Source organism: Oncorhynchus masou, unplaced genomic scaffold (genome assembly GCF_036934945.1).
Source record: "Oncorhynchus masou masou isolate Uvic2021 unplaced genomic scaffold, UVic_Omas_1.1 unplaced_scaffold_486, whole genome shotgun sequence".
NCBI lineage: Eukaryota > Metazoa > Chordata > Actinopteri > Salmoniformes > Salmonidae > Oncorhynchus > Oncorhynchus masou.
Genome location: NW_027011254.1, coordinates 480,130 through 505,174, shown reverse-complemented (window position 1 = coordinate 505,174; position 25,045 = coordinate 480,130). Strand labels below are relative to the sequence as shown.

The following is a 25,045-nucleotide window of genomic DNA, read 5'->3' as shown; positions in this document are numbered from 1 at the left end:
AACTAGGGCCTGTAGGACCTGCCTTGTTGATAGTGCTGTTAAGAAGGTAGAAACTAGAGCCTGTAGGACCTGCCTTGTTGATAGTGTTGTTAAAAGAAGGTAGAGTAGTGCTTTATTATGGACAGACTTCTCCCGATCTCCCCGTTTTGAACTTGACAGTTTTACAATCCAGGGTTACTCCAAGCAGTTTAGTCTCCTCAACTTGCTCAATTTACACATTATTCATTACAAGATTTAGTTTAGGTTTAGGGTTGAGTGAATGTTTTGTCCCAAATACAATGCTTTTTGTTTTAGAAATATTTAGGGCTATCTTATTCCTTGCCACCCATTCTGAAACTAACTGAAACTCTTTGTTGAGTCTTGCAGTCATTTCAGTTGCTGTAGTAGCTGACGTGTATAGTGTTGAGCTTTACTCAAAGTCAGTGGCATGTCATTAGTAAAAAATGTAAAATGCAAGGGGCCTAAACAGCTACCCTGGGGAATTCCTGATTCTAACTGGATTATATTTGATAGGCTTTCATTAAAGAACCCCGTCTGTGTTCTGTTAGACAGGTAACTCTTTATCCACATTATAGCAGGGGGTGTAAAGCCATAACACATTCCAGAACACCCTCTGTGTTCTGTTAGACAGGTAGCTCTTTATCCACATTATAGCAGGGGGTGTAAAGCCATAACACATACGTTTTTCCAGCAGCAGACTATGATCGATAATGTCAAAAGCTGCACTCTAGTCTAACAAGACAGCCCCCACAATCATTTTATCATCAATTTCTCTCAGCCAATCATCAGTCATTTGTGTGAGTGCTGTGGTTGTTGAGTGTCCTGCCCCATAAAGCGTGCTTAAAAGTTTACTGTGGAGTTGGTCCCACCTTTGCTGCTATAGAGATAGACACAGTGATGTAGTCTAGTTATATAGACATTAGAGTACTCTAGTAATAGAGACAGTAGTGTAGTTATAGAGATAGTAGTGGTTATAGAGACAGTGGTGTAGTCTAGTTAGAGACAGTAGTGTAGTTATAGATAGTAGTGTAGTTATAGAGACAGTAGTCGAGTTATAGAGACAGTAGTGTAGTCTATAGAGACAGTAGTGCAGTTATAGAGACAGTAGTGTAGTCTATAGAGACAGTAGTGTAGTTATAGAGACAGTAGTGTAGTTATAGAGACAGTAGTGTAGTTATAGAGACAGTAGTGTAGTCTAGTTATAGAGACAGTAGTGTAGTCTAGTTATAGAGACAGTAGTGTAGCCTATAGAGACAGTAGTGTAGTTATAGAGACAGTAGTGTAGTCTATAGAGACAGTAGTGTAGTTATAGAGACAGTAATGTAGTCTAGTTATAGAGACAGTAGTGTAGTTATAGAGACAGTAGTGTAGTTATAGAGACAGTAGTGTAGTTATAGAGACAGTAGTGTAGTTATAGAGACAGTAGTGTAGTCTATAGAGACAGTAGTGTAGTTATAGAGACAGTAGTGTAGTCTATAGAGATAGTAGTGTAGTTATAGAGACAGTAGTGTAGTTATAGAGACAGTAGTGTAGTTATAGAGACAGTAGTGTAGTTATAGAGACAGTAGTGTAGTTATAGAGACAGTAGTGTAGTCTAGTTATAGAGACAGTAGTGTAGCCTATAGTGACAGTAGTGTAGTTATAGAGACAGTAGTGTAGTTATAGAGACAGTAGTGTAGTCTATAGAGACAGTAGTGTAGTTATAGAGACAGTAATGTAGTCTATAGAGACAGTAGTGTAGTCTAGTTATAGAGACAGTAGTGTAGTTATAGAGACAGTAGTGTAGTTATAGAGACAGTAGTGTAGTTATAGAGACAGTAGTGTAGTCTATAGAGACAGTAGTGTAGTTATAGAGACAGTAGTGTAGTCTATAGAGATAGTAGTGTAGTCTAGTTATAGAGACAGTAGTGTAGTCTAGTTATAGAGACAGTAGTGTAGTCTAGTTATAGAGACAGTAGTGTAGCCTATAGAGACAGTAGTGTAGTCTATAGAGACAGTAGTGTAGTTATAGAGACAGTAGTGTTGTCTATAGAGACAGTAGTGTAGTCTAGTTATATAGACAGTAGTGTAGTCTAGTTATAGAGACAGTAATGTAGTCTATAGAGACAGTAGTGTAGTCTAGTTATAGAGACAGTAGTGTAGTTATAGAGACAGTAGTGTAGTTATAGAGACAGTAGTGTAGTTATAGAGACATTAGTGTAGTCTATAGAGACAGTAGTGTAGTTATAGAGACAGTAGTGTAGTCTAGAGACAGTAGTGTAGTCTATATAGACAGTAGTGTAGTCTAGTTATAGAGACAGTAGTGTAGTCTATAGAGACAGTAGTGTAGTTATAGAGACAGTGGTGTAGCCTAGTTATAGAGACAGTAGTGTACTTATAGAGACAGTAGTGTAGTCTATAGAGACAGTAGTGTAGTCTATAGAGACAGTAGTGTAGTCTATAGAGACAGTAGTGTAGTCTATAGAGACAGTAGTGTAGTCTATAGAGGCAGTAGTGTAGTCTATAGAGACAGTTGTGTAGTCTATAGAGACAGTTGTGTTGTCTATAGAGACAGTAGTCTAGTTATAGAGACAGTAGTGTAGTCTAGTTAGACAATGAGGCTGCAGTAGCACCTCCGACTCACCAGGGGGCGTAGGAGGCTGCTATGAAGAAATAGATCACCATTCTGTCACACATGTGGAAACAGTGCTCCACAGACCTGGAGAGACACAGAACATGATTATACAACCTGCTGCCATTAACCATATACACTACCTATCCCTAACCTTATAGACAGGTGGGCAGGTAGCCTGATTATACAGCCTGCTGCCATTAACCATATACACGACCTATTATAGACAGGTGGGCAGGTAGCCTGATTATACAACCTGCTACCCTTAACCATACACACTACCTATTATAGACAGGTGGGCAGGTAGCCTGATTATACAACCTGCTACCCTTAACCATACACACTACCTATTATAGACAGGTGGGCAGGTAGCCTGATTATACAACCTGCTACCCTTAACCAGATACACTACCTATTATAGACAGGTGGGCAGGTAGCCTGATTATACAACCTGCTACCCTTAACCATACACACTACCTATTATAGACAGGTGGGCAGGTAGCCTGATTATACAACCTGCTGCCCTTAACCATACACACTACCTATTATAGACAGGTGACAGGTAGCCTGATTATACAACCTGCTGCCCTTAACCATTTACACTACCTATTATAGACAGGTGACAGGTAGCCTGATTATACAACCTGCTGCCCTTAACCATTTACACTACCTATTATAGACAGGTGGGCAGGTAGCCTGATTATACAACCTGCTGCCCTTAACCATACCCATAGAATAACCCTGTTATAACATGATAATATCTTTACACCAGACCCATAGAATAACCTTGTATAACACCAGACCCATAGAATAACCCTGTTATACCATCAGACCCATAGAATAACCCTGTTATAACACCAGACCCATAGAATAACCCTGTTATAACACCAGACCCATAGAATAACCTGTATAACACCAGACCCATAGAATAACCTTGTATAACACCAGACCCATAGAATAACCCTGTTATAACACCAGACCCATAGAATAACCCTGTTATAACACCAGACCCATAGAATAACCCTGTTATAACAGACCCATAGAATAACCCTGTTATACCACCAGACCCATAGAATAACCCTGTTATAACATCAGACCCATAGAATAACCCTGTTATAACACCAGACCCATAGAATAACCCTGTTATAACAGACCCATAGAATAACCCTGTTATAACACCAAACCCATAGAATAACCCTGTTATAACAGACCCATAGAATAACCCTGTTATAACACCAGACCCATAGAATAACCCTGTTATAACATCAGACCCATAGAATAACCCTGTTATAACAACAGACCCATAGAATAACCCTGTTATAACACCAGACCCATAGAATAACCCTGTTATAACACCAGACCCATAGAATAACCCTGTTATAACATCAGACCCATAGAATAACCCTGTTATACCACCAGACCCATAGAATAACCCTGTTATACCACCAGACCCGTAGAATAACCCTGTTATAACACCAGACCCATAGAATAACCCTGTTATTACAGACCCATAGAATAACCCTGTTATAACACCAGACCCATAGAATAACCCTGTTATACCACCAGACCCATAGAATAACCCTGTTATAACACCAGACCCATAGAATAACCCTGTTATAACACCAGACCCATAGAATAACCCTGTTATAACACCAGACCAATAGAATAACCCTGTTATAACACCAGACCCATAGAATAACCCTGTTATAACAGACCCATAGAATAACCCTGTTATAACACCAGACCCATAGAATAACCCTGTTATAACACCAGACCCATAGAATAACCCTGTTATAACATCAGACCCATAGAATAACCCTGTTATAACACCAGACCCATAGAATAACCCTGTTATAACAGACCCATAGAATAACCCTGTTATAACACCAGACCCATAGAATAACCCTGTTATAACACCAGACCCATAGAATAACCCTGTTATAACAACAGACCCATAGAATAACCCTGTTATAACACCAGACCCATAGAATAACCGTTATAACACCAGACCCGTAGAATAACCCTGTTATAACACCAGACCCATAGAATAACCCTGTTATAACACCAGACCCGTAGAATAACCCTGTTATAACACCAGACCCATAGAATAACCCTGTTATAACAGACCCATAGAATAACCGTTATAACACCAGACCCATAGAATAACCGTTATAACACCAGACCCATAGAATAACCCTGTTATACCATCAGACCCATAGAATAACCCTGTTATAACACCAGACCCGTAGAATAACCCTGTTATAACATGATAATATCTTTACACCCTTCAGAGACAAACACTACCATCTCTGTAATGACAACACCATTACATTAATATAACCCTAATCCTCTCCCAGAGAGGGAGGGAGAGAGAGGGGGAGGGGGAGAGAGAGAGAGAGAGAGAGAGAGAGAGGGGGGGAGAGACAGGGGGAGAGAAAGAGAGGGGGAGTGGAGAGAGAGGGAGAGAGAGACAGGGGGAAGGGAGAGAGAGAGGGGGAGAGAGACAGACAGGGGGAGAGAGAGAGGGGGAGAGGGAGGAGGGGAGAGAGGGGGAGGGAGAGAGAGGGAGAGAGGAAGAGAGAGGGGGAGAGAGGGAGAGAGAAGGGGAGAGAGGGGGAGGGGGGATGGAGGAAGAGGGAGTGAGAGAGGGAGGAGAGGGATGGAGGAAGAGAGAGGGAGAGAGAGAGAGAGAGAGAGAGGGGGATGGAGGAAGAGGGAGAGAGAGAGGGAGGGGAGGGGGATGGAGGAAGAGGGAGAGGGAGAAATAAAACGTGTTTTTGTGCGTGACTGTGTGTACCGTAGGTGGCTTTTTCTTCCAGGTCACCGTGTGGAACAGAGTAGAGATGAGGAAGAGGGAGGTAAGCCCCGCCCCATAGAGCCAGGCTGAGACACGCTCCCATTGGTCCTCAGACAGGAAGTGCAGCACAGAGCTGCCCAATAGGCTAGGGATTACCCACAGCTGCAGGAAATAGAACACAATAAATTATTAAATTCAACCATGGTGGTCCTCTGTTGGTTCAACTCCCAGGACCACCCAAACATAACACGGTGGTCCTCTGTTGGTTCAACTCCCAGGACCACTCAAACATAACACGGTGGTCCTCTGTTGGTTCAAGTCCCAGGACCACCCAAACATAACACGGTGGTCCTCAGTGGGATCAACTCCCAGGACCACCCAAACATAACACGGTGGTCCTCTGTGGGTTCAAGTCCCAGGACAACCCAAACATAACACGGTGGTCCTCAGTGGGATCAACTCCCAGGACCACCCAAACATAACACGGTGGTCCTCTGTGGGTTCAAGTCCCAGGACGCCCCAAACATAACACGGTGGTCCTCTGTGGGTTCAAGTCCCAGGACCACCCAAACATAACACGGTGCTCCTCAGTGGGTTCAACTCCCAGGACCACCCAAACATAACACGGTGGTCCTCTGTTGGTTCAACTCCCTGGACCACCCAAACATAACACGGTGGTCCTCTGTGGGTTCAACGACCAGGACCACCCAAACATAACACGGTGGTCCTCAGTGGGTTCAACTGCCAGGACCACCCAAACATAACACGGTGCTCCTCAGTGGGTTCAACTCCCAGGACCACCCAAACATAACACGGTGGTCCTCTGTTGGTTCAACTCCCAGGACCACCCAAACATAACACGGTGGTCCTCTGTTGGTTCAACTCCCAGGACCACCCAAACATAACACGGTGGTCCTCTGTGGGTTCAACTCCCAGGACCACCCAAACATAACACAGTGGTCCTCTATAGCTCAGTGGGTTCAACTCCCAGGACCACCCAAACATAACACGGTGGTCCTCAGTGGGTTCAACTCCCAGGACGCCCCAAACATAACATGGTGGTCCTCTGTGGGTTCAACTCCCAGGACCACCCAAACATAACACGGTGGTCCTCTGTAGCTCTGTGGGTTCAACTCCCAGGACCACACAAACATAACACGGTGGTCCTCAGTGGGTTCAACTCCCAGGACCACCCAAACATAACACGATGGTCCTCTGTGGGTTCAACTCCCAGGACCACCCAAACATAACACGGTGGTCCTCTGTTGGTTCAACTCCCAGGACCACCCAAACATAACACGGTGGTCCTCTGTTGGTTCAACTCCCAGGACCACCCAAACATAACACGGTGTGGGTTCAACTCCCAGGACCACCCAAACATAACATGGTGGTCCTCAGTGGGTTCAACTCCCAGGACCACCCAAACATAACACAATGGTCCTCTGTGGGTTCAACTCCCAGGACCACCCAAACATAACATGGTGGTCCTCTGTTGGATCAACTCCCAGGACCACCCAAACATAACATGATGGTCCTCAGTGGGTTCAACTCCCAGGACCACCCAAACATAACACAGTGGTCCTCTGTGGGTTCAACTCCCCAGGACCACCCAAACATAACACGGTGGTCCTCAGTGGGTTCAACTCCCAGGACCACCCAAACATAACACGGTGGTCCTCAGTGTGTTCAACTCCCAGGACCACCCAAACATAACACGGTGGTCCTCAGTGTGTTCAACTCCCAGGACCACCCAAACATAACACGGTGGTCCTCAGTGGGTTCAACTCCCAGGACCACCCAAACATAACACGGTGGTCCTCTGTGGGTTCAACTCCCAGGACCACCCAAACATAACACAGTGGTCCTCTGTGGGTTCAACTCCCAGGACCACCCAAACATAACACGGTGGTCCTCAGTGTGTTCAACTCCCAGGACCACCCAAACATAACACGGTGGTCCTCTGTGGGTTCAACTCCCAGGACCACCCAAACATAACACGGTGGTCCTCTGTAGCTCAGTGGGTTCAACTCCCAGGACCACCCAAACATAACACGGTGGTTCTCTGTAGCTCAGTGGGTTCAACTCCCAGGACCACCCAAACATAACACGGTGGTCCTCAGTGGGTTCAACTCCCAGGACCACCCAAACATAACACGGTGGTCCTCTGTTGGTTCAACTCCCAGGACCCCCCACACATAACACAGTGGTCCTCTGTGGGTTCAACTCCCAGGACCACTCAAACATAACACGGTGGTCCTCTGTTGGTTCAAGTCCCAGGATCACCAAAACATAACACGGTGGTCCTCTGTGGGTTCAACTCCCAGGACCACCCAAACATAACACGGTGGTCCTCTGTGGGTTCAACTCCCAGGACCACCCAAACATAACACGGTGGTCCTCAGTGGGATCAACTCCAGGACCACCCAAACATAACACGGTGGTCCTCTGTGGGTTCAAGTCCCAGGACCACCCAAACATAACACGGTGGTCCTCAGTGGGTTCAACTCCCAGGACATAACACGGTGGTCCTCTGTTGGTTCAACTCCCTGGACCACCCAAACATAACACGGTGGTCCTCTTTGGGTTCAACGACCAGGACCACCCAAACATAACACGGTGGTCCTCAGTGGGATCAACTCCCAGGACCACCCAAACATAACACGGTGGTCCTCAGTGGGTTCAACTCCCAGGACCACCCAAACATAACACGGTGGTCCTCTGTGCGTTCAAGTCCCAGGACCACCCAAACATAACACGGTGGTCCTCAGTGGGTTCAACTCCCAGGACCACTCAAACATAACACGGTGGTCCTCTGTTGGTTCAACTCCCTGGACCACCCAAACATAACACGGTGGTCCTCTGTGGGTTCAACGACCAGGACCACCCAAACATAACACGGTGGTCCTCAATGGGTTCAACTCCCAGGACCACCCAAACATAACACAGTGGTCCTCTATAGCTCAGTGGGTTCAACTCCCAGGACCACCCAAACATAACACGGTGGTCCTCAGTGGGTTCAACTCCCAGGACCACCCAAACATAACACGGTGGTCCTCAGTGGGTTCAACTCCCAGGACGCCCCAAACATAACATGGTGGTCCTCTGTGGGTTCAACTCCCAGGACCACCCAAACATAACACGGTGGTCCTCTGTAGCTCTGTGGGTTCAACTCCTAGGACCACCCAAACATAACACGGTGGTCCTCAGTGGGTTCAACTCCCAGGACCACCCAAACATAACACGGTGGTCCTCTGTGGGTTCAAGTCCCAGGACAACCCAAACATAACACGGTGGTCCTCAGTGGGATCAACTCCCAGGACCACCCAAACATAACACGGTGGTCCTCTGTGGGTTCAAGTCCCAGGACGCCCCAAACATAACACGGTGGTCCTCTGTGGGTTCAAGTCCCAGGACCACCCAAACATAACACGGTGGTCCTCTGTAGCTCTGTGGGTTCAACTCCTAGGACCACCCAAACATAACACGGTGGTCCTCAGTGGGTTCAACTCCCAGGACCACCCAAACATAACACGATGGTCCTCTGTGGGTTCAACTCCCAGGACCACCCAAACATAACACGGTGGTCCTCTGTGCGTTCAAGTCCCAGGACCACCCAAACATAACATGGTGGTCCTCAGTGGGTTCAACTCCCAGGACCACCCAAACATAACACAATGGTCCTCTGTGGGTTCAACTCCCAGGACCACCCAAACATAACATGGTGGTCCTCTGTTGGTTCAACTCCCAGGACCACCCAAACATAACATGATGGTCCTCAGTGGGTTCAACTCCCAGGACCACCCAAACATAACATGGTGGTCCTCAGTGGGTTCAACTCCCAGGACCACCCAAACATAACACAGTGGTCCTCTGTGGGTTCAACTCCCAGGACCACCCAAACATAACACGGTGGTCCTCAGTGGGTTCAACTCCCAGGACCACCCAAACATAACACGGTGGTCCTCTGTGGGTTCAACTCCCAGGACCACCCAAACATAACACGGTGGTCCTCTGTTGGTTCAACTCCCAGGACCACCCAAACATAACACGGTGGTCCTCTGTTGGTTCAACTCCCAGGACCACCCAAACACAACATGTGTCACTGTGTGTGTGTTACTGTGTGTGTGTTACTGTGTGTGTGTTACTGTGTGTGTGTTACTGTGTGTGTGTTACTGTGTGTGTCTCACGCTGTGTGTTTCTCACGCTGTGTGTGTTACTGTGTGTGTCTCACGCTGTGTGTGTTACTGTGTGTGTGTGTTACTGTGTGTGTGTGTGTGTGTTACTGTGTGTGTGTGTGTGTGTTACTGTGTGTGTGTGTGTCTGTTACTGTGTGTGTGTGTGTTACTGTGTGTGTGTGTGTTACTGTGTGTGTGTGTGTGTTACTGTGTGTGTGTGTGTTACTTTGTGTGTTACTGTGTGTGTGTGTGTTACTGTGTGTGTGTGTGTGTGTTACTGTGTGTTACTGTGTGTTACTGTGTGTTACTGTGTGTTACTGTGTGTTACTGTGTGTTACTGTGTGTGTGTTACTGTGTGTGTGTTACTGTGTTACTGTGTGTGTGTGTGTGTGTGTGTGTGTGTGTGTGTGTGTTACTGTGTGTGTGTGTGTGTTACTGTGTGTGTGTGTGTGTGTGTGTGTGTGTGTGTGTGTGTGTGTGTGTGTGTGTGTGTGTGTGTGTGTCTCACCGCGTGTGTAGCACAGTTCGCAGCATGTTCATAGTCTGTGGGTTGATACCTCTTATTGGACGGAACTCTGCTATTCATAAATCTGGAATTCAGAACAGACAACAAACAGAACAATCAGACAGTCAGCCAATCAGACAGTCAGCGTTCTGACAGTCAGCCAATCAGACAGTCAGCGTTCTGACAGTCAGCCAATCAGACAGTCAGCCAATCAGACAGTCAGCGTTCTGACAGTCAGCCAATCAGACAGTCAGCCAATCAGACAGTCAGCCAATCAGACAGTCAGCCAATCAGACAATAAGCATTCTGGCAGTCAGCCAGTCAGACAATCAGCGTTCTGACAGTCAGACAATCAGTCAGCCAGTCCACCTCCCTCCATCAGTCTGTGTTTGTTCTCTCTCTCCACCTCCATCAGTCTGTGTTTGTTCTCTCTCTCCACCTCCCTCCATCAGTCTGTGTTTGTTCTCTCTCTCCACCTCCATCAGTCTGTGTTTGTTCTCTCTCTCCACCTCCCTCCATCAGTCTGTTTGTTCTTTCTCTCCACCTCCATCAGTCTGTGTTTGTTCTCTCTCTCCACCTCCATCAGTCTGTGTTTGTTCTCTTTCTCCACCTCCATCAGTCTGTGTTTCTTCTCGCTCTCCACCTCCATCAGTCTGTGTTTGTTCTCTCTCTCCACCTCCATCAGTCTGTGTTTGTTCTCTCTCTCCACCTCCATCAGTCTGTGTTTGTTCTCTCTCTCCACCTCCCTCCATCAGTCTGTGTTTGTTCTCTCTCTCCACCTCCATCAGTCTGTGTTTCTTCTCGCTCTCCACCTCCATCAGTCTGTGTTTGTTCTCTTTCTCCACCTCCATCAGTCTGTGTTTGTTCTCTCTCTCCACCTCCATCAGTCTGTGTTGGTTCTCTCTCTCCACCTCCATCAGTCTGTGTTGGTTCTCTCTCTCCACCTCCATCAGTCTGTGTTGGTTCTCTCTCTCCACCTCCATCAGTCTGTTTGTTCTCTCTCTCCACCTCCCTCCATCAGTCTGTGTTTGTTCTCTTTCTCCACCTCCATCAGTCTGTGTTTCTTCTCGCTCTCCACCTCCATCAGTCTGTGTTTGTTCTCTCTCTCCACCTCCATCAGTCTGTGTTTGTTCTCTCTCTCCACCTCCATCAGTCTGTGTTGGTTCTCTCTCTCCACCTCCATCAGTCTGTGTGTGTTCTCTTTCTCCACCTCCATCAGTCTGTGTTTGTTCTCTCTCTCCACCTCCATCAGTCTGTGTTTGTTCTCGCTCTCCACCTCCATCAGTCTGTGTTTGTTCTCTCTCCACCTCCATCAGTCTGTGTTTGTTCTCGCTCTCCACCTCCATCAGTCTGTGTTTGTTCTCTCTCCACCACCATCAGTCTGTGTTTGTTCTCTCTCTCCACCTCCATCAGTCTGTGTTTGTTCTCTCTCTCCACCTCCATCAGTCTGTGTTTGTTCTCTCTCTCCACCTCCATCAGTCTGTGTTTGTTCTCTCTCTCCACCTCCATCAGTCTGTGTTTGTTCTCTCTCTCCACCTCCCTCCACCAGTCTGTGTTTGTTCTCGCTCTCCACCTCCATCAGTCTGTGTTTGTTCTCTCTCTCCACCTCCATCAGTCTGTTTTTGTTCTTTCTCTCCACCTCCATCAGTCTGTGTTTGTTCTCTCTCTCCACCAGTCTGTTTGTTCTCTCCACCTCCCTCCATCAGTCTGTGTTTGTTTTGTCTGATTGATGGCAATCAGAGATGTTCTTTCAGAGTTCTGGAATCTCTCTCTCTCAGAAACCTGCTTTTTGCCATGACTACAGTTGCCTGGCAACTGCCAGTAACCATGGATCGACTGAGGCAGAAATAAGAGGTCTGTCTCTCTCACACACACAAGTAGCTGTCGTGTGGTGATGTCACTGTAGCCATGGAAACCCCCGAGCAAGGATTTTTTTACGTCACTGAAAACTCCCTTTTCCTCTTCTCTCTCCCCTCCCTCCATCCCGTCTCCTTCTCCTCACTCCCAGATCCATCACCTTCTCCCTCCATCCTCTTCTCACTCCCAGATCCATCACCTTCTCCCTCCATCTCCTCCTCCTCACTCCCAGATCCATCACCTTCTCCCTCCATCTCCTCCTCACTCCCAGATCCATCACCTTCTCCCTCCATCTCCTCCTCACTCCCAGATCCATCACCCTCTCCCTCCATCTCCTCCTCACTCCCAGATCCATCACCTTCTCCCTCCATCTCCTTCTCCTCACTCCCAGATCCATCACCTTCTCCCTCCATCCTCTTCTCCTTCTCCTCACTCCCAGATCCATCACCTTCTCCCTCCATCTCCTCCTCACTCCCAGATCCATCACCCTCTCCCTCCATCTCCTCCTCACTCCCAGATCCATCACCTTCTCCCTCCATCTCCTCCTCACTCCCAGATCCATCACCTTCTCCCTCCATCTCCTTCTCCCTCACTCCCAGATCCATCACCTTCTCCCTCCATCTCCTTCTCCTCACTCCCAGATCCATCACCTTCTCCCTCCATCTCCTCCTCACTCCCAGATCCATCACCTTCTCCCTCCATCCTCTTCTCCTTCTCCTCACTCCCAGATCCATCACCTTCTCCCTCCATCTCCTTCTCCTCACTCCCAGATCCATCACCTTCTCCCTCCATCTCCTCCTCACTCCCAGATCCATCACCTTCTCCCTCCATCCCGTCTCCTTCTCCTCACTCCCAGATCCATCACCCTCTCCCTCCATCCTGTGTCCTTCTCCTCACTCCCAGATCCATCACCTTCTCCCTCCATCTCCTTCTCCTCACTCCCAGATCCATCATCCTCTCCTCACTCCCAGACCCATCTCTCCTCTCCCTCCCTCCATCCCGTCTCCTCACTCCCAGATCCATCACCCTCTCCCTCCATCCTCTTCTCCTTCTCCTCACTCCCAGATCCATCACCCTCTCCTCACTCCCAGATCCATCACCCTCTCCTCCATCCCTTCTCCTTCTCCTCACTCCCAGATCCATCACCCTCTCCCTCCATCTCCTTCTCCTCACTCCCAGATCCATCACCTTCTCCCTCCATCTCCTTCTCCTCACTCCCAGATCCATCACCCTCTCCTCACTCCCAGATCCATCACCCTCTCCCTCCATCCCTTCTCCTTCTCCTCACTCCCAGATCCATCACCCTCTCCCTCCATCTCCTTCTCCTCACTCCCAGATCCATCACCCTCTCCCTCCATCTCCTTCTCCTCACTCCCAGATCCATCACCCTCTCCCTCCATCCCGTCTCCTCACTCCCAGATCCATCACCCTCTCCCTCCATCCTCTTCTCCTTCTCCTCACTCCCAGATCCATCACCCTCTCCTCACTCCCAGATCCATCACCCTCTCCCTCCATCCCATCCCCTTCTCCTCACTCCCAGATCCATCACCCTCTCCCTCCATCCCATCTCCTTCTCCTCACTCCCAGATCCATCACCCTCTACCTCCATCTCCTTCTCCTCACTCCCAGATCCATCACCCTCTACCTCCATCCCTGTCTCCTTCTCCTCACTCCCAGATCCATCACCCTCTCCCTCCATCCTCTTCTCCTTCTCCTCACTCCCAGATCCATCACCCTCTCCCTCCATCCTCTTCTCCTTCTCCTCACTCCCAGATCCATCACCCTCTCCCTCCATCTCCTTCTCCTCACTCCCAGATCCATCACCCTCTCCCTCCATCCCCTTCTCCTTCTCCTCACTCCCAGATCCATCACCCTCTACCTCCATCCCTGTCTCCTTCTCCTCACTCCCAGATCCATCACCCTCTACCTCCATCTCCTTCTCCTCACTCCCAGATCCATCACCCTCTACCTCCATCCCTGTCTCCTTCTCCTCACTCCCAGATCCATCACCCTCTCCCTCCATCCTCTTCTCCTTCTCCTCACTCCCAGATCCATCACCCTCTCCCTCCATCCTCTTCTCCTTCTCCTCACTCCCAGATCCATCACCCTCTCCCTCCATCTCCTTCTCCTCACTCCCAGATCCATCACCCTCTCCCTCCATCCCCTTCTCCTTCTCCTCACTCCCAGATCCATCACCCTCTACCTCCATCCCTGTCTCCTTCTCCTCACTCCCAGATCCATCACCCTCTACCTCCATCTCCTTCTCCTCACTCCCAGATCCATCACCCTCTACCTCCATCCCTGTCTCCTTCTCCTCACTCCCAGATCCATCACCTTCTCCCTCCATCCTCTTCTCCTTCTCCTCACTCCCAGATCCATCACCTTCTCCCTCCATCCTCTTCTCTGTCTCCTCACTCCCAGATCCATCACCTTCTCCCTCCATCCTCTTCTCTGTCTCCTCACTCCCAGATCCATCACCCTCTCCCTCCATCCTCTTCTCTGTCTCCTCACTCCCAGATCCATCACCTTCTCCCTCCACCTCCTTCTCCTCACTCCCAGATCCATCACCTTCTCCCTCCACCTCCTTCTCCTCACTCCCAGATCCCATCACCCTCTCCTCACTCCCAGATCCATCACCCTCTCCCTCACTCCCAGATCCCATCACCCTCTCCTCACTCCCAGATCCATCACCCTCTTCTCACTCCCAGATCCCATCACCCTCTCCTCACTCCCAGATCCATCACCCTCTTCTCACTCCCAGATCCCATCACCCTCTCCTCACTCCCAGATCCATCACCCTCTCCCTCCATCCTCTTCTCCGTCTCCTCACTCCCAGATCCATCACCCTCTCCCTCCATCCTCTTCTCTGTCTCCTCACTCCCAGATCCATCACCCTCTCCCTCCATCCTCTTCTCTGTCTCCTCACTCCCAGATCCATCACCCTCTCCTCACTCCCAGATCCATCACCCTCTCCTCACTCCCAGATCCCATCACCCTCTCCTCACTCCCAGATCCCATCACCCTCTCCTCACTCCCAGATCCATCACCCTCTCCCTCCATCCTCTTCTCCGTCTCCTCACTCCCAGATCCATCACCCTCTCCCTCCATCCTCTTCTCTGTCTCCTCACTCCCAGATCCATCACCCTCTCCCTCCATCCTCTTCTCCTTCTCCTCACTCCCAGATCCATCTCCCTCTCCCTCCATCCTCTTCTCCTTACTCCCAGATCCATCACCCTCTCCCTCCATCCTCTTCTCTGTCTCCTCACTCCCAGATCCATCACCCTCTCCCTCCATCCTCTTCTCCTCACTCCCAGATCCATCACCCTCTCCCTCCATCCTCTTCTCTGTCTCCTCACTCCCAGATCCATCACCCTCTCCCTCCATCTCCTCCTCACTCCCAGATCCATCTCTCCTCTCCCTCCATCTCCTCCTCACTCCCAGATCCATCACCCTCTCCCTCCATCCTCTTCTCTGTCTCCTCACTCCCAGATCCATCACCCTCTCCCTCCATCCTCTTCTCCTTCTCCTCACTCCCAGATCCATCACCCTCTCCCTCCATCCCGTCTCCTTCTCCTCACTCCCAGATCCATCACCCTCTCCCTCCATCCTCTTCTCCTTCTCCTCACTCCCAGATCCATCACCTTCTCCCTCCATCTCCTTCTCCTCACTCCCAGATCCATCACCCTCTCCCTCCATCCTCTTCTCCGTCTCCTCACTCCCAGATCCATCACCCTCTCCCTCCATCCTCTTCTCCGTCTCCTCACTCCCAGATCCATCACCTTCTCCCTCCATCCCCTTCTCCTCACTCCCAGATCCATCACCCTCTCCCTCCATCCCCTTCTCCTCACTCCCAGATCCATCACCCTCTCCCTCCATCTCCTTCTCCTCACTCCCAGATCCATCACCCTCTCCCTCCATCCACTTCTCTGTCTCCTCACTCCCAGATCCATCACCCTCTCCTCCATCTCCTTCTCCTCACTCCCAGATCCATCACCCTCTCCTCCATCCCCTTCTCTCACTCCCAGATCCATCACCCTCTCCCTCCATCCCCTTCTCCTCACTCCCAGATCCATCACCCTCTCCCTCCATCCCCTTCTCCTCACTCCCAGATCCATCACCCTCTCCTCCATCCTCTCCTCACTCCCAGATCCATCACCCTCTCCCTCCATCTCCTTCTCCTCACTCCCAGATCCATCACCTTCTCCCTCCATCCTCTTCTCCTTCTCCTCACTCCCAGATCCATCACCCTCTCCCTCCATCCTCTCCTCACTCCCAGATCCATCACCCTCTCCCTCCATCCTCTTCTCCTCACTCCCAGATCCATCACCCTCTCCCTCCATCCTCTTCTCCTCACTCCCAGATCCATCACCCTCTCCCTCCATCCTCTTCTCCTCACTCCCAGATCCATCACCTTCTCCCTCCATCCTCTTCTCCTTCTCCTCACTCCCAGATCCATCACCCTCTCCTCACTCCCAGATCCATCACCCTCTCCCTCCATCCTCTTCTCCTTCTCCTCACTCCCAGATCCATCACCCTCTCCTCACTCCCAGATCCATCACCCTCTCCCTCCATCCTCTTCTCTGTCTCCTCACTCCCAGATCCATCTCTCCCCTCCTTTCCTTTCAGTGATTAAATCAGAATGAAGAAAAGAGGATGTGCGGAGACAGTAACACAGAGGTAACGTAAGAGGTTATATCTGGGCCACAAAGAAAGAGGCTGTGTGTGTGTGTGTGTGTGTGTGTTCCTGTCTCTGTGAAGGAACAGAGGTACTGTCACCACTGCGCACACACACATGAAGAGTTGCATTAGCTCCCAGGGCTTTAGCTCAAGTGGCTAACAGTCACGGGGTTCAACCCCAGTCTATCACACACAGACTCCTGGCCCAGTAAGTCTCTATAATGTGTTCTGGGGTTAAGTTTAGACCTAGGATCAGTTTCCCCTAGGAGCAGACCTAGGATCAGTTTCCACTAGGAACAGACCGAGGATCAGTTTCCCCTAGGAGCAGACCGAGGATCAGCTTCCCCTAGGAGCAGACCGAGGATCAGCTTCCCCTAGGAGCAGACCTAGGATCAGTTTCCCCTAGGAGCAGACCTAGGATCAGCTTCCTCTAGGAGCAGACCGAGGATCAGTTTCCCCTAGGAGCAGACCGAGGATCAGTTTCCCCTAGGAGCAGACCGAGGATCAGCTTCCCCTAGGAGCAGACCGAGGACCAGTTTCCCCTAGGAGCAGACCGAGGATCAGCTTCCCCTAGGAGCAGACCGAGGATCAGCTTCCCCTAGGAGCAGACCGAGGATCAGCTTCCCCTAGGAGCAGACCGAGGATCAGCTTCCCCTAGGAGCAGACCGAGGATCAGCTTCCCCTAGGAGCAGACCGAGGATCAGCTTCCCCTAGGAGCAGACCGAGGATCAGTTTCCCCTAGGAGCAGACCGAGGATCAGCTTCCACTAGGAGCAGACCGAGGATCAGTTTCCCCTAGGAGCAGACCTAGGATCAGTTTCCCCTCTCCCAACCTTAACCATTAGTGGATAAAACGCAAAAACGGACCCAAGACCAGCGTCTAGCGGCAACACCAGTAGGTTGAGGTTGTCCCTCTAGTCTCTAAACACTATACAGTAGGTTGAGGTTGTCTCTCTCTAAACACTATACAGTAGGTTGAGGTTGTCTCTCTCAACACTATACAGTAGGTTGAGGTTGTCCTTCTCTAGTCTCTAAACACTATACAGTAGGTTGAGGTTGTCCCTCTCTAAACACTATACAGTAGGTTGAGGTTGTCTCTCTCTAAACATTATAAAGTAGGTTGAGGTTGTCCCTCTCTAGTCTCTAAACACTATACAGTAGGTTGAGGTTGTCTCTCTCTAGTCTCTAAACACTATACAGTAGGTTGAGGTTGTCCCTCTCTAGTCTCTAAACACTATACAGTAGGTTGAGGTTGTCTCTCTCTAGTCTCTAAACACTATACAGTAGGTTGAGGTTGTCTCTCTCTAAACACTATAAAGTAGGTTGAGGTTGTCTCTCTCAACACTATACAGTAGGTTGAGGTTGTCTCTAGTCTCTAAACACTATACAGTAGGTTGAGGTTGTCCCTCTCTAAACACTATACAGTAGGTTGAGGTTGTCCCTCTCTAGTCTCTAAACACTATACAGTAGGTTGAGGTTGTCTCTAGTCTCTAAACACTATACAGTAGGTTGAGGTTGTCTCTCTCTAAACACTATACAGTAGGTTGAGGTTGTCTCTCTCTAAACACTATACAGTAGGTTGAGGTTGTCCTCTCTAGTCTCTAAACACTATACAGTAGGTTGAGGTTGTCCCTCTCTAGTCTCTAAACACTATACAGTAGGTTGAGGTTGTCTCTCTAAACACTATACAGTAGGTTGAGGTTGTCCCTCTCTAGTCTCTAAACACTATACAGTAGGTTGAGGTTGTCTCTCTCTAAACACTATACAGTAGGTTGAGGTTGTCTCTCTCTAAACACTATACAGTAGGTTGAGGTTGTCTCTCTCTAGTCTCTAAACACTATACAGTAGGTTGAGGTTGTCCCTCTCTAGTCTCTAAACACTATACAGTAGGTTGAGGTTGTCCCTCTCTAAACACTATAAAGTAGGTTGAGGTTGTCTCTAGTCTCTAAACACTATAAAGTAGGTTGAGGTTGTCCCTCTCTAAACACTATAAAGTAGGTTGAGGTTGTCTCTCTCTAAACACTATAAAGTAGGTTGAGGTTGTCTCTCTCTAAACACTATAAAGTAGTTTGAGGTTGTCTCTAGTCTCTAAACACTATACAGTAGGTTGAGGTTGTCCCTCTCTAGTCTCTAAACACTATAAAGTAGGTTGAGGTTGTCCCTCTCTAAACACTATAAAGTAGGTTGAGGTTGTCTCTCTCTAAACACTATAAAGTAGGTTGAGGTTGTCTCTCTCTAAACACTATAAAGTAGGTTGAGGTTGTCCCTCTCTAAACACTATAAAGTAGATTGAGGTTGTCCCTCTCTAAACACTATACAGTAGATTGAGGTTGTCCCTCTCTAAACACTATACAGTAGATTGAGGTTGTCCCTCTCTAGTCTCTAAACACTATACAGTAGGTTGAGGTTGTCCCTCTCTAAACACTATACAGTAGGTTGAGGTTATCTCTCTCTAAACACTATACAGTAGGTTGAGGTTATCTCTCTCTAAACACTATACAGTAGGTTGAGGTTGTCCCTCTCTAAACACTATACAGTAGGTTGAGGTTGTCCCTCTCTAAACACTATACAGTAGGTTGAGGTTGTCTCTCTCTAAACACTATAAAGTAGGTTGAGGTTGTCTCTAGTCTCTAAACACTATAAAGTAGGTTGAGGTTGTCTCTAGTCTCTAAACACTATAAAGTAGGTTGAGGTTGTCTCTCTCTAAACACTATAAAGTAGGTTGAGGTTGTCTCTAGTCTCTAAACACTATAAAGTAGGTTGAGGTTGTCCCTCTCTAGTCTCTAAACACTATAAAGTAGGTTGAGGTTGTCTCTAGTATCTAAACACTATAAAGTAGGTTGAGGTTGTCTCTAGTCTTTAAACACTATAAAGTAGGTTGAGGTTGTCCCTCTCTAGTCTCTAAACACTATACAGTAGGTTGAGGTTGTCTCTCTCTAAACACTATAAAGTAGGTTGAGGTTGTCTCTCTCTCTAAAGACTATAAAGTAGGTTGAGGTTGTCTCTCTCTCTAAAGACTATAAAGTAGGTTGAGGTTGTCTCTCTAAACACTATACAGTAGGTTGAGGTTGTCTCTCTCTAGTCTCTAAACACTATAGAGTAGGTTGAGGTTGTCTCTCTCTAAACACTATACAGTAGGTTGAGGTTGTCTCTAGTCTCTAAACACTATACAGTAGGTTGAGGTTGTCTCTCTCTAAACACTATAAAGTAGTTTGAGGTTGTCTCTAGTCTCTAAACACTATACAGTAGGTTGAGGTTGTCCCTCTCTAGTCTCTAAACACTATAAAGTAGGTTGAGGTTGTCCCTCTCTAAACACTATAAAGTAGGTTGAGGTTGTCTCTCTCTAAACACTATAAAGTAGGTTGAGGTTGTCTCTCTCTAAACACTATAAAGTAGGTTGAGGTTGTCCCTCTCTAAACACTATAAAGTAGGTTGAGGTTGTCCCTCTCTAAACACTATACAGTAGATTGAGGTTGTCTCTCTCTAAACACTATACAGTAGGTTGAGGTTGTCTCTCTCTAAACACTATAAAGTAGGTTGAGGTTGTCTCTAGTCTCTAAACACTATACAGTAGGTTGAGGTTGTCCCTCTCTAGTCTCTAAACACTATAAAGTAGGTTGAGGTTGTCCCTCTCTAGTCTCTAAACACCATACAGTAGGTTGAGGTTGTCCCTCTCTAGTCTCTAAACACTATAAAGTAGGTTGAGGTTGTCCCTCTCTAGTCTCTAAACACCATACAGTAGGTTGAGGTTGTCTCTCTCTAAACACTATAAAGTAGGTTGAGGTTGTCTCTCTCTAAACACTATAAAGTAGGTTGAGGTTGTCCCTCTCTAGTCTCTAAACACCATACAGTAGGTTGAGGTTGTCTCTCTCTAAACACTATAAAGTAGGTTGAGGTTGTCTCTCTCTAAACACTATACAGTAGGTTGAGGTTGTCTCATCTCTCTCTCTCTCGTTCCATCTCTACCCTCTCTCTCTCGTTCCATCTCTACCCTCTCTCTCGTTCCATCTCTACCCTCTCTCTCGTTCCATCTCTACCCTCTCTCTCTCGTTCCATCTCTACCCTCTCTCTCTCGTTCCATCTCTACCCTCTCTCTCTCGTTCCATCTCTACCCTCTCTCTCTCGTTCCATCTCTACCCTCTCTCTCTCGTTCCATCTCTACCCTCTCTCTCTCGTTCCATCTCTACCCTCTCTCTCGTTCCATCTCTACCCTCTCTCTCGTTCCATCTCTACCCTCTCTCTCGTTCCATCTCTACCCTCTCTCTCGTTCCATCTCTACACTCTCGTTCCATCTCTACCCTCTCTCTCTCGTTTCATCTCTACCCTCTCTCTCGTTCCATCTCTACCCTCTCTCTCGTTCCATCTCTACCCTCTCTCTCGTTCCATCTCTACCCTCTCTCTCGTTTCATCTCCACCCTCTCTCTCATTCCATCTATACCCTCTCTCTCGTTCCATCTATACCCTCTCTCTCGTTCCATCTATACCCTCTCTCTCGTTCCATCTCTACCCTCTCTCTCGCTCTACCCCCTCTTTCCATCCATCCCTCCCCTCCATCCATCCATCCATCCCTCTCCCCTCCATCCATCCCTCTCCCCTCCATCCATCCCTCCTCCCTCCCTATACAGACAGATGGCAGTTCTGTTAATTAGGTTATCAACCTGTCTGTTAATGACCTGAGCCCCAGGCCACACACACATGGCCAGGCCAGACCAACAGATCACAGAGCCTGACCTGTCTGTTAATGACCTGAGCCCCAGGCCACACACACATGGCCAGGCCAGACCAACAGATCACAGAGCCAAAGCCCAGCAGGGCTTCCCCTAGTCCAGACTCTGTGTGTTACACTCTCTCTTTCTGACTGCAGTGTCCTGTCTGTCTGTCTGTAGTCAGTGTGTCCAGACCTGTCTGTCTGTCTGTCTGTAGTCAGTGTGTTCATACCTGTCTGTCTGTCTGTCCAGACCTGTCTGTCTGTAGTCTGTCTGTCCAGACCTGTCTGTCTGTCTGTCTGTCTGTCTGTCTGTCTGTCTGTCTGTCTGTAGTCAGTGTGTCCAGACCTGTCTGTCTGTCTGTAGTCAGTGTGTCCAGACCTGTCTGTCTGTCTGTAGTCAGTGTGTCCAGACCTGTCTGTCTATCTGTAGTCAGTGTGTCCAGACCTGTCTGTCTGTCTGTCTGTAGTCAGTGTGTCCAGACCTGTCTGTCTGTCTGTAGTCAGTGTGTCCAGACCTGTCTGTCTGTAGTCAGTGTGTCCAGACCTGTCTGTCTGTCTGTAGTCAGTGTGCCCAGACCTGTCTGTCTGTAGTCAGTGTGTCCAGACCTGTCTGTCTGTCTGTAGTCAGTTTGTCCATACCTGTCTGTCTGTCTGTAGTCAGTGTGCCCAGACCTGTCTGTCTGTCTGTAGTCAGTGTGTCCAGACCTGTCTGTCTGTCTGTAGTCAGTGTGTCCAGACCTGTCTGTCTGTCTGTAGTCAGTGTGCCCAGACCTGTCTGTCTGTCTGTAGTCAGTGTGCCCAGACCTGTCTGTCTGTCTGTAGTCAGTGTGCCCAGACCTGTCTGTCTGTCTGTAGTCAGTGTGTCCAGACCTGTCTGTCTGTCTGTAGTCAGTGTGTCCAGACCTGTCTGTCTGTCTGTAGTCAGTGTGTCCAGACCTGTCTGTCTGTCTGTAGTCAGTGTGTCCAGACCTGTCTGTCTGTCTGTCTGTCTGTAGTCAGTGTGTCCAGACCTGTCTGTCTGTCTGTAGTCAGTGTGTCCAGACCTGTCTGTCTGTAGTCAGTGTGTCCAGACCTGTCTGTCTGTAGTCAGTGTGCCCAGACCTGTCTGTCTGTAGTCAGTGTGTCCAGACCTGTCTGTCTGTCTGTAGTCAGTTTGTCCATACCTGTCTGTCTGTCTGTAGTCAGTTTGTCCATACCTGTCTGTCTGTCTGTAGTCAGTGTGTCCAGACCTGTCTGTCTGTCTGTAGTCAGTGTGTCCAGACCTGTCTGTCTGTCTGTAGTCAGTGCGTCCAGACCTGTCTGTCTGTAGTCAGTGTGCCCAGACCTGTCTGTCTGTCTGTAGTCAGTGTGTCCAGACCTGTCTGTCTGTCTGTAGTCAGTGTGTCCAGACATGTCTGTCTGTCTGTAGTCAGTGTGTCCAGACATGTCTGTCTGTCTGTAGTCAGTGTGTCCAGACATGTCTGTCTGTCTGTAGTCAGTGTGTCCAGACCTGTCTGTCTGTCTGTAGTCAGTGTGTCCAGACCTGTCTGTCTGTCTGTCTGTAGTCAGTGTGCCCAGACCTGTCTGTCTGTCTGTCTGTAGTCAGTGTGCCCAGACCTGTCTGTCTGTCTGTAGTCAGTGTGCCCAGACCTGTCTGTCTGTCTGTAGTCAGTGTGTCCAGACCTGTCTGTCTGTCTGTAGTCAGTGTGTCCAGACCTGTCTGTCTGTCTGTAGTCAGTGTGCCCAGACCTGTCTGTCTGTCTGTAGTCAGTGTGTCCAGACCTGTCTGTCTGTCTGTAGTCAGTGTGCCCAGACCTGTCTGTCTATCTGTAGTCAGTGTGTCCAGACCTGTCTGTCTGTCTGTAGTCAGTGTGTCCAGACCTGTCTGTCTGTAGTCAGTGTGTCCAGACCTGTCTGTCTATCTGTAGTCAGTGTGTCCAGACCTGTCTGTCTGTCTGTAGTCAGTGTGTCCAGACCTGTCTGTCTGTCTGTAGTCAGTGCGTCCAGACCTGTCTGTCTGTAGTCAGTGTGCCCAGACCTGTCTGTCTGTCTGTAGTCAGTGTGTCCAGACCTGTCTGTCTGTCTGTAGTCAGTGTGTCCAGACATGTCTGTCTGTCTGTAGTCAGTGTGTCCAGACATGTTTGTCTGTCTGTAGTCAGTGTGTCCAGACCTGTCTGTCTGTCTGTAGTCAGTGTGTCCAGACCTGTCTGTCTGTCTGTAGTCAGTGTGCCCAGACCTGTCTGTCTGTCTGTCTGTAGTCAGTGTGCCCAGACCTGTCTGTCTGTCTGTCTGTAGTCAGTGTGCCCAGACCTGTCTGTCTGTCTGTAGTCAGTGTGTCCAGACCTGTCTGTCTGTCTGTAGTCAGTGTGTCCAGACCTGTCTGTCTGTCTGTAGTCAGTGTGCCCAGACCTGTCTGTCTGTCTGTAGTCAGTGTGCCCAGACCTGTCTGTCTGTCTGTAGTCAGTGTGTCCAGACCTGTCTGTCTGTCTGTAGTCAATGTGCCCAGACCTGTCTGTCTGTCTGTAGTCAGTGTGCCCAGACCTGTCTGTCTGTCTGTAGTCAGTGTGTCCAGACCTGTCTGTCTGTCTGTAGTCAGTGTGTCCAGACCTGTCTGTCTGTCTGTAGTCAGTGTGTCCAGACCTGTCTGTCTATCTGTAGTCAGTGTGTCCAGACCTGTCTGTCTGTAGTCAGTGTGCCCAGACCTGTCTGTAGTCAGTGTGCCCAGACCTGTCTGTCTATCTGTAGTCAGTGTGCCCAGACCTGTCTGTCTATCTGTAGTCAATGTGCCCAGACCTGTCTGTCTGTCTGTAGTCAGTGTGTCCAGACCTGTCTGTCTGTCTGTCTGTAGTCAGTGTGTCCAGACCTGTCTGTCTGTCTGTAGTCAGTGTGTCCAGACCTGTCTGTCTGTCTGTCTGTAGTCAGTGTGCCCAGACCTGTCTGTCTGTCTGTCTGTCTATCTGTAGTCAGTGTGCCCAGACCTGTCTGTCTATCTGTAGTCAATGTGCCCAGACCTGTCTGTCTGTCTGTAGTCAGTGTGTCCAGACCTGTCTGTCTGTCTGTCTGTAGTCAGTGTGTCCAGACCTGTCTGTCTGTCTGTAGTCAGTGTGTCCAGACCTGTCTGTCTGTAGTCAGTGTGTCCAGACCTGTCTGTCTGTCTGTCTGTAGTCAGTGTGCCCAGACCTGTCTGTCTGTCTGTCTGTCTATCTGTAGTCAGTGTGTCCAGACCTGTCTGTCTGTAGTCAGTGTGTGTAGTAACAGTAACTATTATACACACAGTGACAACTACCTATCTGTCCTCTCCTCTCACCGTTTACACACACACACACACACACACACACACACACACACACACACACACACACACACACACAGTGACAACTACCTATCTGTCCTCTCATCTCACCGTTTACACACACACACACACACACACAGTGACAACTACCTATCTGTCCTCACATCTCACCGTTTACACACACACACACACACACACACACACACACACACACACACGGTAACCTAGGCTAACATTGAACTATCCACTCCACCATTAGTCAGATGTACAGAACCCCCTGCTTACTGACAAACTGGGGTAACCCCCTCCAGCCCCCCTGTAAAAGTCTACTGGTGTAAATGCATCAGTCTGATGTTGTCATCTGATGACAGAACTACTTGAAATCAGAAACCCATGGAAACAACTTAGCCGTGGCAGTGCAGCCTGTACAAGAGAGACTGATGTA

At 48.8% G+C, this 25,045-nt stretch overlaps 1 protein-coding gene across 1 annotated transcript in view; it reads right to left on the bottom strand.

Annotated features, from left to right (window-relative positions):
• Window positions 1-25,045, bottom strand: part of LOC135535358 (monocyte to macrophage differentiation factor 2-like) — a 38,558-nt gene that overhangs the window by 12,734 nt on the left and 779 nt on the right. The window contains 4 exon segments of the mRNA XM_064962016.1: window positions 2,624-2,698; window positions 5,409-5,422; window positions 5,424-5,570; window positions 10,092-10,173. Coding sequence (XP_064818088.1) covers window positions 2,624-2,698; window positions 5,409-5,422; window positions 5,424-5,570; window positions 10,092-10,173 — 318 coding nt within the window.